We start from the raw sequence: 12,624 nt of genomic DNA, 5'->3' as shown, positions 1-12,624 counted from the left end.
TGTGATTTTATTTTTTTACGGGCCCTTGAAGTGGAGAACATACTGGGTAATTTTATCTTTCTTGGCATTTTAATTCTTTTTTTTATTCCATTCAAAGATCTAACGATAGTAAATGTTACCATACTGAATTGGCCTATCTTTCAGCTTAGCACACAAAAAAAATCAAGCACCTTCCGCAATAATTGACGTCACCATGAGTGAAAATATCACCGTACTCGGCGATAGGTGAAAAATTGAAAAAAACGTCATAACTCCGAAAATACGAAAAATCGCATAACATACATGGGGGTGATTCGGATAGCCCTTTAGGTCCTCTACCTCCCAGCTTCCGTTCATCACTACTTTTTGGGACACCCTGTATACATAAATCTCGTGTCATAATGTTTGTCCTCAATGGACTCCTAAACCACTTAACCGATTATAATAAAATTCGCACACCATGTGCAGTTCGATTCAACTTGAGAGATAGGATAGTTTATACATGTAGGTAGGGTCATTGCGCCTGTTCGCGTCCACATGCCTATTCGCGTCCATTTTGCGGATATCTTTTAGAAAATTCACGAAAATAAGTATACTTTAAGTAAAATTGTAATAAGAAAAATTTCTGATAATACCTCAATGTATAAGAGACATGCACACATATTCAAAATATGCCTGCGCACCGCCTATCCTATTTAAAAAAAATATTTAATTTTGGTTATTAAACGAGAGAGCTAAAACGCGCGGGATTTTGAGAAAAAAATAGTGCGCAGCGTCGCGTTTGACGGTAAGTATCTTATTGTTAAATGTGAATTTTTGAATATGTAACTGTTTCTTTACTTTGCTAACAAAACATGGAATAGTATGGATTATAAATCAGCTTATTTCTTTTACAATTAATAGCTAAAATAAGGTGGACGCGAATTACTACACCGAATTTGTACAACTTCCATTTTGCGTCCACGGTGGGCGCAAACTATACCTATAGTGCATAACAATAGAACATATTGCGTCCACATTGTTTTTCATTAAGTAGCAATGAATTGTTTGTTAAAATATGTAATTTAAAATAGATTGTTTTTTGACTAAGACTACAAGTTGATAATTTAAATTTTCATTCAAATTAGCAAATTTTTATGCAATTTTTTTCATTTTAAAATGGGTTTTCTAAGAATGAGACTAGTATCTTTGAGAATGAGAATTAATAAGTCTGTGGTTAAGAAAATCATATAAACAAAAAATAAAGTTAATTCATTAGAAACTAAAAATAGGGTAGGTAGGTAATCTTAATAGAACTGATTATTGATTTACATAACGTAACTTTGTTTTTTGTTAATTTTTAGTTCTATTAATGATGAGAAGATAAATATAAATAAGTTTTTCCAGTTTCCTTACAGTGAATTATATTAATAAAAATGTTGATTTTAGGGTTCCGAACCTCAAAAGGAAAAACCGGAATCCTTGTAGGATCACTTTGATATCCGTTCGTCTGTATGTCCGTCTGCCGGTCTGTCTTTCTGTCAAAACCCTTTTTCTCAGTAACGCGTTGAGATATAAAGCTGAAATTTATATTGAATACTCAAGTCTACGGTCCCTTGAAGCAGTGAAAAAATCAAACTTATAAGCCAAAGCAATCAGAAGATACAGCCGTTTATGCTGCAAATTTTCGCAAATTTCGACATTCACAAGGGAATCAAAACCTACAGGGTACTTTACGTGAACACAGACACTTGAAGTTTGGTACGAAGCAACGTCTTATAGCACAAATAAGGGAAACATTGAAAAAATAATCATTTACAGTTAAAACATATGAAAAAGAAAAAGTTTATACAGGAACCCTCGGTGTGCGAGTCCCACTCGCATTTGGTCGGTTTTTATTAAATAACTATATTCGTAAATAAATAATTTATTAAAATCTAATTTTTATTTGCATTTATCTGATAAAATATCACCCAATACACTCTTAATTCTTTTTCTAAGCTGGTGGACGCGAACTGGTCCACGGGTGGACGCCAACTGGAATTTTTGGACGCGAACTGGGTAAAACGCCTAATTCTGCTATTTGTCTAGATAAATAAAAACCACATGATATTTCCAACACAATCGAAAGTAAATCTTAAAATAGACTATGTAATGAACACGTTACATAAATTTTGCGTTGAAATTTGTTCTGGAACATTTTTATTTTCTCCTTCAAACTTTCCAACTGCACTAAGTGGACGCGAACAGGCGCAATGACCCTACCACGGGCGAAGCCGGGGCGGACCGCTAGTATACCTACCTATATAAATTCATGCTAACTACTTTAGTTAAATTCAATACAAACTTAAACATGCGTGTGTGTGTGTTCACGTGTGTGTGTCGTGTGTGGTGTGGTGTGTGTGTGTTGTGTGTGTGTACGTGTGTACATCAATATTGAAACAAACTTTCTAGTTGTTTACAGATGATGGAATATTGGAATACAATAACAATTCCTTAGACGATAACATAAATAATTCTGACAGTGTGAGGAAAGATGATGATGATGATGATTATGAAGATGGCTTTTTAAATTTAACAATGTAATTGTTTAACCTTCATTGATATAGTTTTTATTCCATTCTTTTCAATGTATGGTAACTTTAACTTATTTTTCACTTTTATGTTTTTTTTTTCATTTTAGCTTTTATTTATAAGAACAAGTGTAAATAATATTGTATTCTTGCAATTATTTCCTGTCGCATAGTTAAAATACACTAGCTGATGAGCTGCATGCTTCATTACTTTTTTTATTTATACACATTATTTAATACTTAACAATCGAATTAGCGTCTGGCTAATTAATTTTAGATTATATTATGTTTGAAGAACATAATATGAAATTTACAGACATTCTAAAATAATTTGAATTTTTTATAAAAACGAAATAAAAAATTGCGTCTGGTACCTATTTAACAACGAAAAAAACGTCTTGCAATAAAAAAATTATGTCTGATGGATCTATCTAAAGGTAAAATATTAAAAATTACGCGTTAAAAAATGACTTCAAATTAGGGAAATTATCCTGTGCAGATGAGATGCGCACTAAAAAACGCAACCACTGCGACCAGCCAGACAGCCCGGACTCTAACCGAAATAGCAAGAGGAACAGTATATCAAAGAACCAACTATACTAAAATGCTCTCTTGTCAACGTTGGTAGCTCCTATACGAGTATGGACATGGCTAGGCCGACTAAAATGACAGCAACTGTTTCGCGAGGCTGCTTGCTCTGGGACCCGCCTATTTAGGGCGCGTTCCCACCGTGTCGTGACGACAGATAATCGTGTAGTTTTAAGTGTCGTGGCTTATATGTTTAAATGGAGGTGTTCACATTTAAAACGACACAATTTACTGTCGTCTACGACAGTTTTTGCAGTGACGACACTTTGTCGTGACAGTGGGAACGGCAAGCACGACAGTCGTAAAACGATAAAAAATCGTGGACGGCAACTTTATGACGTCCATTGAACTCAGGAGAGTAAACGCACTAGTAATCACCAAGCGAACGCAGAGGCGACTAGATTTGTAGCTTGCTGATGATGTGTAAAAGACAAAGCGACTGCCAGGAAACGATAAAATGTCGTCGCGATCCAATGGGAACAGCTAGATACGACAGTCGCTAAACGATAAAAAATGTTGACGACAAACAATCGTTATAATGGGAACAGGTAGAGACGACAGTCGTCGAACGATAAATTAGTCGTTACGACATAGTGGGAACGCGCCCTAAACTCAAATAATTAATAGGATATTATTTCTTTTCCAATTTAATTTAATAATAGAAGTTTTATTTCCGTACAATAATATTTTTTACGATAATCTGTATGAATAGAATGATTAAAACTCAAGAAATCAAACCTATAATATTAACAATTTTATCAGTAAAGTAGGAATTATTTTTAACAAAAACAAATTAAAATCTCACCTGTAACTCTGGAAAGCTCTGCCTCACAATAAGTGTCCACAGATTATACAACACACAGAGTGTGATCAACCAGAGCCAGTAGAAGTAGAAGTTCTCATCTGGATTCACCACAGTTCTTGGCGCTCGAACTTTCCTCCGCCTCTGTCGTGTTGTTGATCTGTGCTCTCCCGTCGCTCCTTCTGAACCTGTGTCTTCTACCTAATAAAGAATTTGTACGGAAATATCAATATATTAAACAAAAGAAGCAATCAAATAATTCTATTCGTATTTCGATATGTTGCGAAGATTGTATTTTTCAATATCTAGAAACTAATATGTGAAAGAGGGTGTGACTCGACTACAGATTTCATAGAAAAACGATGCACGAAAACACGTTTCGTTTTTCCAGCATGTTTGTTTAACAAAAAACGTTTAACGTAGGTATTGATTTGGACGAAACGTAGGCGTGAGCAGCAGGCTTTTAGTTACCTAATTATTAACAGGTGAAATACGTAAGTCTAATGCCTATCTACCTTCAGGTTTACTTCTTTGTAAAATACTTTAATACTAACAATTGATTACTTATTCACTATTTCTTTATGTTGAGCTTTAACCTAGATAATAAATAGTTTAAAGACAAACTAATAATATCTCACTGTTTCTTGCGTTTCTGGTATCTGCCGCGTGGAAAACCTCTTCAAGAAGGAGTCCTCTCTCTTCAATGGCGGTTTCTTTTGTATGGCTGAACTCAGCTGCACCGTCGTTCGCAGTTTCATCCATCTCTGATTCGACTTTGTTCTGTTGCGATACAAACATATTAGGCGTAAGAAAGCTACTTCTGAAGGAATAACAGAGTTGGAAGGTAAATGATTCAGAAGAAATGAATTTTGTACAGATACAGATTTTATGTAAAACCAATTTACGATCACAGTTATTGACAGAGTAGTTAAAATCGTGCACACAAATCTAATCATCATGCTGCATGGCATACAAGAGAAAATAAAAACAATTCCAATTACAAAAATCGATTTATTATCAATACGTTTCTAAACTAAATTTCTAAATCTAAACTCAGGAATGATCTATAATAAATCTATCGTCATTCAGATGCAAACAAGAATAACAATGAAAAAGATTCGATTATCAAGATATAGAAAACCAAAGTTCACCAAGTTAAAACTAGGCACAATAATCACACGAAAACACACATAATCCATCGATAATCATTGAAGACCTAGACATAGACGAAGGATAGCATTAGTTGGAAATATACAACGACCATATAAAAAAGTTAAAGAATTGTTGCTTGTCTTCTATACAATCGAACCTCTTTATTTTCCTGAGTGCCTGGTAGTATGCCATGACAGCTTGGACGTGTCTCCATTTATGGCCCCGTTTGTCTGAATCAGACCCGGGCCTCTCGGAGTCCAGCACGGACCTCCGAGAACTTGACGAGCTCGATGCAATGATCGGTCGCCTACAAAGGGATGCTAATGTTACATGTGACAGTGTTGTGATCGAAATCCTATGAGTTTCGCCGCAACGCGCATTTACCGCTGATAAAAAATGTAGGTATGAGAATAAATAAATAAATCGACTAAATAATTGTATAAAAGGTATCGTTACCTTAAATATACCCTCAGTAGAATTTAATTAAAGATAAAGATAAAAATTGCTGCCATAAAAATTGGTACAAAACACAAAACTAATATTGCACGATACATTTTTATTCGTACACCCAAACAATCGTAGAAAAATATCATCAAGTGAAGCTTTTATATAGTGGAAAGAAGTAAACAACTCGGGCCTTATCGATTCCAAACGAATATACCGGTACGTGACTAAAATACGTAACGAAACTCACAGCTTTCGTAAAATAAACATGCAATTGTTCTATTCAAGACCTCCTGCGTGATGTCTAGGCGTCCAGCGTTGCACATGGTGACACTAATTCGTTGTTCTGTATTGTGAGACCAGCGCGGTTTTCTATTGGTATGGAAACTGAACTAGTAATAACTACCTGCTTTTTGCTAATAAAATTGTTGTAAAAGATTGATTGAGTGCTTTCCTTTCATTTATAGATTTTTAATTGATATTCTTAAAATTAAGTCGATGTTAGAAAATAAAAGTATCTTTATGTAATCAAAAAAAACATGCTTTAGAAAAAATTATATTTGCTTCATCATCTCAAAATTCAGTGAAATCAAATTTTGTAACCTACCTGTTTAAAATTATTATTAAATGAAGTCGGGTAAAAATAAGTTTTTTTTCTAATAAACTGAATTCAGTGACCATAACCAAAAGAGCCTCAGTGCGTTGCTAATTAAGCGTCGAAAGCATTTTATTTACATTTTTTTAACTTACATATCATCATTGCGCGTATTTGTTGTGAATGGCGAAAACTTTTTCACCAACCTAAAATTAATTTCTCCTTTATTCCCAACTTTATTTTATATATTAATAATTGCGTATACGCGTAAAAGCAGGTACATTCGGCGAATGAAACTTATTAAAGTGAAACTTTTATTACATCGTCTCAAACTTTTTGGTCTGTGTAGCGCATGTCGCGTGTACCGCGGCATACATAGGTATACCTACTCGGCAGCCGACCGACACGCGACATGCGCTACACAAAGCAGTGTTCGGAACCGTTCGAACAGTTTCACTTTTACCGTGGTTTCATAAAACCACACAACATTTTTTTCTAAATACACTTTTATTTTCAAATCTTAATCTTTCTCAACCTATATTTTCATTTAGTTAGCAATTTATTCTTCTTCTTATTTCAAGCTATCGACTATTGAGTTGAAAATCGTATTTTTGATAACATAAAACTTTTTGTGTTTGCCGAAATGAAATAAATTAAATGATAAGAAAATGCTCTAATACAATATGTTAACATACAATAAATTGACAATCGAATTTAATTTTAATTTCATAAAAAATGATGATAAATAAACGTGTTTCTCTATTTGTAATAAAATATGATAATGTTTCGAGAGATTGAGTATGAACTCATTGAGGAATATTGTGAGCCCGTAATATTTTTTATTTTATGATTTACCTAATTAAGTACCTAAACTTTATTATCATACTAACATTTTACGTACCTACCCACCAGTTATTGCTTGAAAACACACTTGAACTTATTTAACACGTCATAACTTACAATAATACATAAATTATACTGAAATGAAACCACTAACACCAAACGTAAAATTTTACAAGACATGGAAAACGCAAACTGGTTAGGCGCGCGAATTTTGAAAATGGAACGCCGCGCTGCTTTGTTTTCTTTTTTTGTTCGACATGTTCGATGTTTATATTTGGCCAGTGTAAAAGGAGTATGAATTCAATATTATCTAAATAAAAATAAAAAAATATCAAACATAATATTAATATATTATATTATAATATTAATTATATTATAATATTAATGCAGTATTGTAATTTCTAAGGCTTTAATCATTTTCAAGTAAATTTAAAATTTTATAGATTATATTTCATTTAAAAAATTAAATTAATTTTAACATGACGTCGTTTCCTAATTTGAATTTGATGTTCGTTCCCTGCTCCTTAATTTACTTTTTTTTATTTCATTTGTGACCAATATGTATGCAGTTATAGGTTTATGTTCTTCCGTTAACTAAAATAAAATAAATTAATATCTAACCTTCTCGTTATTTTGTGACTTTTTGAAACCGGACTGTCTGGATTTAAAACAATATTATGTTGGTGACCGGCGAATTTATTAATTATATCAAGCAATTACGTAGATACTATTTTCTAAGAATATACGTACCATCAGATTCGCTAGTTTATATTGTATAGAGTGATCTCCCCGTTTAGTAAGTTTTTTGACTATTGTCATATTATGTTTGTATTTCATACTATTTGACGATGCTTTCGCTTTGGGAATAATTGAGATTTATCACTCATGTAATTGTTACTATAATAGAAAATAAATATTTTTAACTGTATTAAATATCCATAGAAAATTACAAAAGGAAAAACGTTATGAAAAGTATAGTTTTCATATTGTGTTAGTTTTGAGTTACTAATAATACTGAAAGTTATTTTCATTGTCACGTACGAAGAGATGCCTCTAGGGGCTATCATCGAAATTGGAATAGTTTTCGGTACATATCTTGTACCTAGGTATCTATAGAATATCATTTATATTGTCTGTTAAACAATTGATAAGAATGTCAGTTTACTAAGTTCTTTAATTACATAGTAACGCGAAATTTAAAGATTCACAATTATATGAGTGCAACATTTTTGTTTAATTAGATTCGCTCGCGCCTTCACCGGTCACCCGCGTTTTCAAAGAAAAAATAACGCATAGTTCCCGTTGCCGTGCAGGAATAAAAAGTATTCTTATTCTGGGTCTTCAGCTAACTACATATCCCAAATTTTATTGTAATCGGTTTCAGTAGTATTTGCGTGAAAGAGTAACAAACATCCATCCATCATCACAAACTTTCGCATTTTGAATATTAGTAGGATGGGACTTATGAAGCAAGACCATAGATACGTTGATTTATAAAGAAACAAAATCTCACAATAAACAATAAACACCAGTGCCCATACATTGGCCCATACCGTGTCAAGATCTTGGATTAGTGTCACTAAGATGGGTCACGGTTGTGCTATCGATTTTATATTATAGGCATTCAATGTCAATTGGAGAATATATAGACAAGGCTTAAAGGGAGATGCACTTGATAAAAGTGATATTGAGTCAAATGAGGGACCTACATGTTTAAGGGTGATGATGCGCAATGAAGCGTTTAAAAGTTGGCTGATAATCTATACTAATATTATAAAGCGTTTGTTTGTTTGTTTGTTTGAACGCGCTAATCTCGGGAACTACTGGTCCGATTTGAAAAATTATTTCGGTGTTGGATAGATCATTTATCGAGGAAGGCTATAGGCTATATATCATCACGTTACGACCAACAGGAGCAGAGCCACGGGGGTGAAACCGCGCGGAGCAGCTAGCATGATCATATTATGAGTAGAATAAAATACAGCATATAAAACGTTTCAGTTGTTGTATTAGGGCAGATAACTAAATAGTTACTAGTCAGGTAATGGCACAATCAGCTTATCAAGTTTAGAACAAGCAAAGATGTGAAATTTCACATAATATTTTTTTTTGTATTTAAAACATAATAACAAGTCACAAAATATAATAATCATTATATTATTTTCGTATGATTTTCTTTATTAGTAGAAGGGATTGTTCTTTTCTTCATTACTGATTTATTGTTATGCTTAACAATTGGCTCTTGCTGTTCATATTAGTAGTAAGAGTACCTACTTAGTTTATTAAGTAATCACTACAACCTTGGTAATTGATACAGCAACAATACACATTATTAAAGACAATACATATGATTATAAAATACTTTATTTCAATTACAGGTACAACTGAAAATAGGTTATTAAATTGTAACGCACGAAGAAGCAGATTTCATTGTTTGTGAAGTACGCTCAAGTGAGTGTCAACGCAATTATTACTGGATTTGATGTATCGATGAATGTGATTGGAAATAATAAGAAACCCAAATAGGCTGACTGTAATATAATGAGTGATTTTTATGTAGGTTAGGAGCCCACCAACCCGCATTAGGCCAGCGTGGTGGACTTTGGCCTGGATCCACTTCATGTTTCGAAGGGAGGCTCGTGCCCCTCGTTGCTCCACCGTCTATGTCTCCACATATATGGGCTAATGAAGTAGAAGCCTAATGGTAAGCAGCAAGCGGTACCAACGCCCATGAACATTTGCAGAGGTGTAAGACCACTTGCAGAAGTCTCTTTGCGTATCGATTGCTGACTTTTATAGGTATGGGATAAGAAAAGGATTGACGATTGGCATGAAGGAAAGGACTGGGTAAGGAAAAAGATAAAGCATGTGAAATGGAATGTGGAAGAGATAGAAATTAAGAAACATTGTGATGATCTTATATTAAATGGTATTTTGGAAATGAATTATTTAAATTGTGATTCAATGTGTAAAGTAAGGATATATAAGCCGTATTTGATGGAAATCTGTAGCTTATATGGTAAGTATTATAGACTTAAGCGAAGTAATATACTGTCTCCTAAATTACGAAATCTCGTACTCAGATATAGTGTGAAGTTAGAAGAAAGACTGAACTTATACTTCTATATTAATAATGACTAAATTCAAAAAGTAAATCTCCTCCTAAATGATTTCCTATTTTAATCGTTACTGATATAATTTCTCTAGAAAGATCGCCAATACCTTGTTGCTACAAATAGATTTGACATTTGACATCTTTTCCAATAAAATATATCGTTTCTCGACATTTAGATAACTAGCTTTTTTGTCAAGTTATATCTTTACTTATCTCCACTGGAAATTAATTCTAGAACACTTCAGATCAAACACTGGAGGTCAAATAAATAAATATTCCAGGACAATTTTCACACACTTCACGATCTGATCCTTTCGCTTGCGTTATGGAAACCAGATGGCTAATAAATATACATATATAATTATAAATAAATACTTATTTAGATAACTAGCACCCAGACACAAAACAAATATCTCTGTTCATCACACAAATATTTGCCCTGGGTGGGATATTTGGCTTGGAAGGCAAGGTCACTACCAACCAAGCCAACCGGTCAGTCAAAATATTATACTTTTAAATACTACGTGTTATAAGTTTCTGAAATAATCAAAGTACTTTGAATTTTATTTTGTTTTCGTGGCCACTTTAAAGGCTTCCAATATAAGTATGTTCGGCTTTAATGAGTTCGTGTCACTGCACATTTTTCTCACGATTCAATGCTTCGATGCAGGCTAAGGTCTGGGAAGAATAGTAGAATAACTATAGCAGTACTAACTATAGAAATAGAACTTTCAGGGATTAAATTTATTTAAGGAATTAAAAAAAATGTCACGTAGGTATTGCTGCCCGAAATTAACTACCTATCTGTTATACAGAGTTGTTTTATTTTGTGTGTATACCGTACCTATACATATTATAAATAATTATTTATTTTTACCATTACGATAAAATAAGAACTACTTAATTAATAAATAGTAATTTATACATTACAACCAGACATGCAATTTAAATTTGTTTAATTCGAAAAACAATTAGCATGAGTTGTACTTATTTAAGATTAAATCATTTAAATGTTATCGAAAATTTATTGACTTTAATTTTCATTGATTACGATTTTAACAAAACAGTCACGACCCAACTCTATTTCTTAAATCGTTAACTCTATTAACTTCGCACACAAGCCACTAATGTTTCTATTCAATATTAATTTTTATACCACATTTTAGGCCACAGTGTACTGTGTAGGAAACACCAGTATGACCATAAACTATATGACTCACTCGACACACATGGTGACTATTTGGAGACCATACTTGCCGTTTACCTTGGACTGGTAATCAGATCAAGCATTGCACTATGCTACGTCATAATATAACTATCGATTTATAAGCCTGTAATATGTTACAAAAATATAACATTATGTGGACTGTGAACAAATAGATTAGCAAGTGTTAAGGTAAATACTTGGTAAATATTTATTCCCTTATTATTTTATTATAAATATTCATCTTTTCATTCTGACAATCCTTGCCTCTGTTCTACTACACAATAATATACATCGGTGTAAAAAGTACCCGAATCTCCTAACTATCTCCAGCTATAAAACCATACTACCCAACGTTGCGACGTGAAAGAAAGACGAACAAACAAACTCATTAATAATAGTAGCAAGGATTTGTCAAATGAAAATTCATATAAAGAACATTTCGCTGGTATTTGTAAAGTCGTTATTTTTCATTATTATTAATCTACCTATGATAATTGTAATGTAATTTAAAAAATTTAAGCAATAGAATTAATTGTATGAAAATTTATAAAAAAAACTTCTAAGAAAGATTCTTCAAATAAAAGCTGGATGCTTATTTTAAAAGGTTGTTGAATTACAGAGGTTAGCTGATTGCATAATGTACATGAGAACGTACCATCTGTGTTATGACATGCTATAGTTATCATGCATTTTCCCAGTCCAGAAAATGTGGTTAAAATTAGATCTATAGGTATCCATCCATATTATATACAAGATTTCCGCCCGCGGCTTCGCCTGCGTTTTCAAAGGAAAACCCGCATAGTTCCCGTTCCCGTGGGATTTCCGGGATAAAACCTATCCTATGTGCTAATCCAAGTTACCCTCTATATGTGTGCTAAATTTCATTGTAATCGGTTCAGTAGTTTTTACGTGAAAGAGTAACAAACATCCATACATCCATACATCCTTACAAACTTTCGCCTTTATAATATATATTAGAATATTAGATATTAGATTTTAGTTTCGATATTAGAAATATGAACGTATAATTTCAATGTTGGTATGTTGCTTAGAACTTGTTACTGAATCACGAAAATAATTAAACCAATTGGGATGATATTTTACAGTATAATAACATGGATCAATATAATGTTTTTTTTAGTCCTGGATGAGCGTAAGAAGTTTGGCTAAATACGAGTACCATTACAAAAGTAAACTGACTGGATAATTCTAATAAAAATAACTTCCTCGTGTTCAAGCACATTAGGAATTTCGTTTATTATCTTAGGAACTTTCTTAAGTACGTAATGAGATTTATAATAAAAGCTATATTTTACTTTTACGATATCTGAGAAGATTGCTAGTCTC

At 32.8% G+C, this 12,624-nt stretch overlaps 1 protein-coding gene across 1 annotated transcript in view; it reads right to left on the bottom strand.

Annotated features, from left to right (window-relative positions):
• Window positions 1-12,624, bottom strand: part of Cngl (Cyclic nucleotide-gated ion channel-like) — a 93,017-nt gene that overhangs the window by 37,986 nt on the left and 42,407 nt on the right. The window contains exons 4-5 of the mRNA XM_090114350.1: window positions 4,560-4,701; window positions 3,925-4,122 (exon numbers count right to left, since the gene is read on the bottom strand). Of these exons, the coding sequence (XP_089970476.1) occupies window positions 3,925-4,122; window positions 4,560-4,701 (340 nt within the window). The remainder of the gene's footprint in view (window positions 1-3,924; window positions 4,123-4,559; window positions 4,702-12,624) is intronic.

Source organism: Colias eurytheme, chromosome 21, assembly GCF_061535395.1.
Source record: "Colias eurytheme isolate Ceu_HAF_F1 chromosome 21, ilColEury1 Martin Lab GWU primary, whole genome shotgun sequence".
Taxonomy (NCBI): domain Eukaryota; kingdom Metazoa; phylum Arthropoda; class Insecta; order Lepidoptera; family Pieridae; genus Colias; species Colias eurytheme.
The sequence above is the reverse complement of the archived record's forward strand: the minus strand, read 5'-3'. Positions and strand labels throughout refer to the sequence as shown.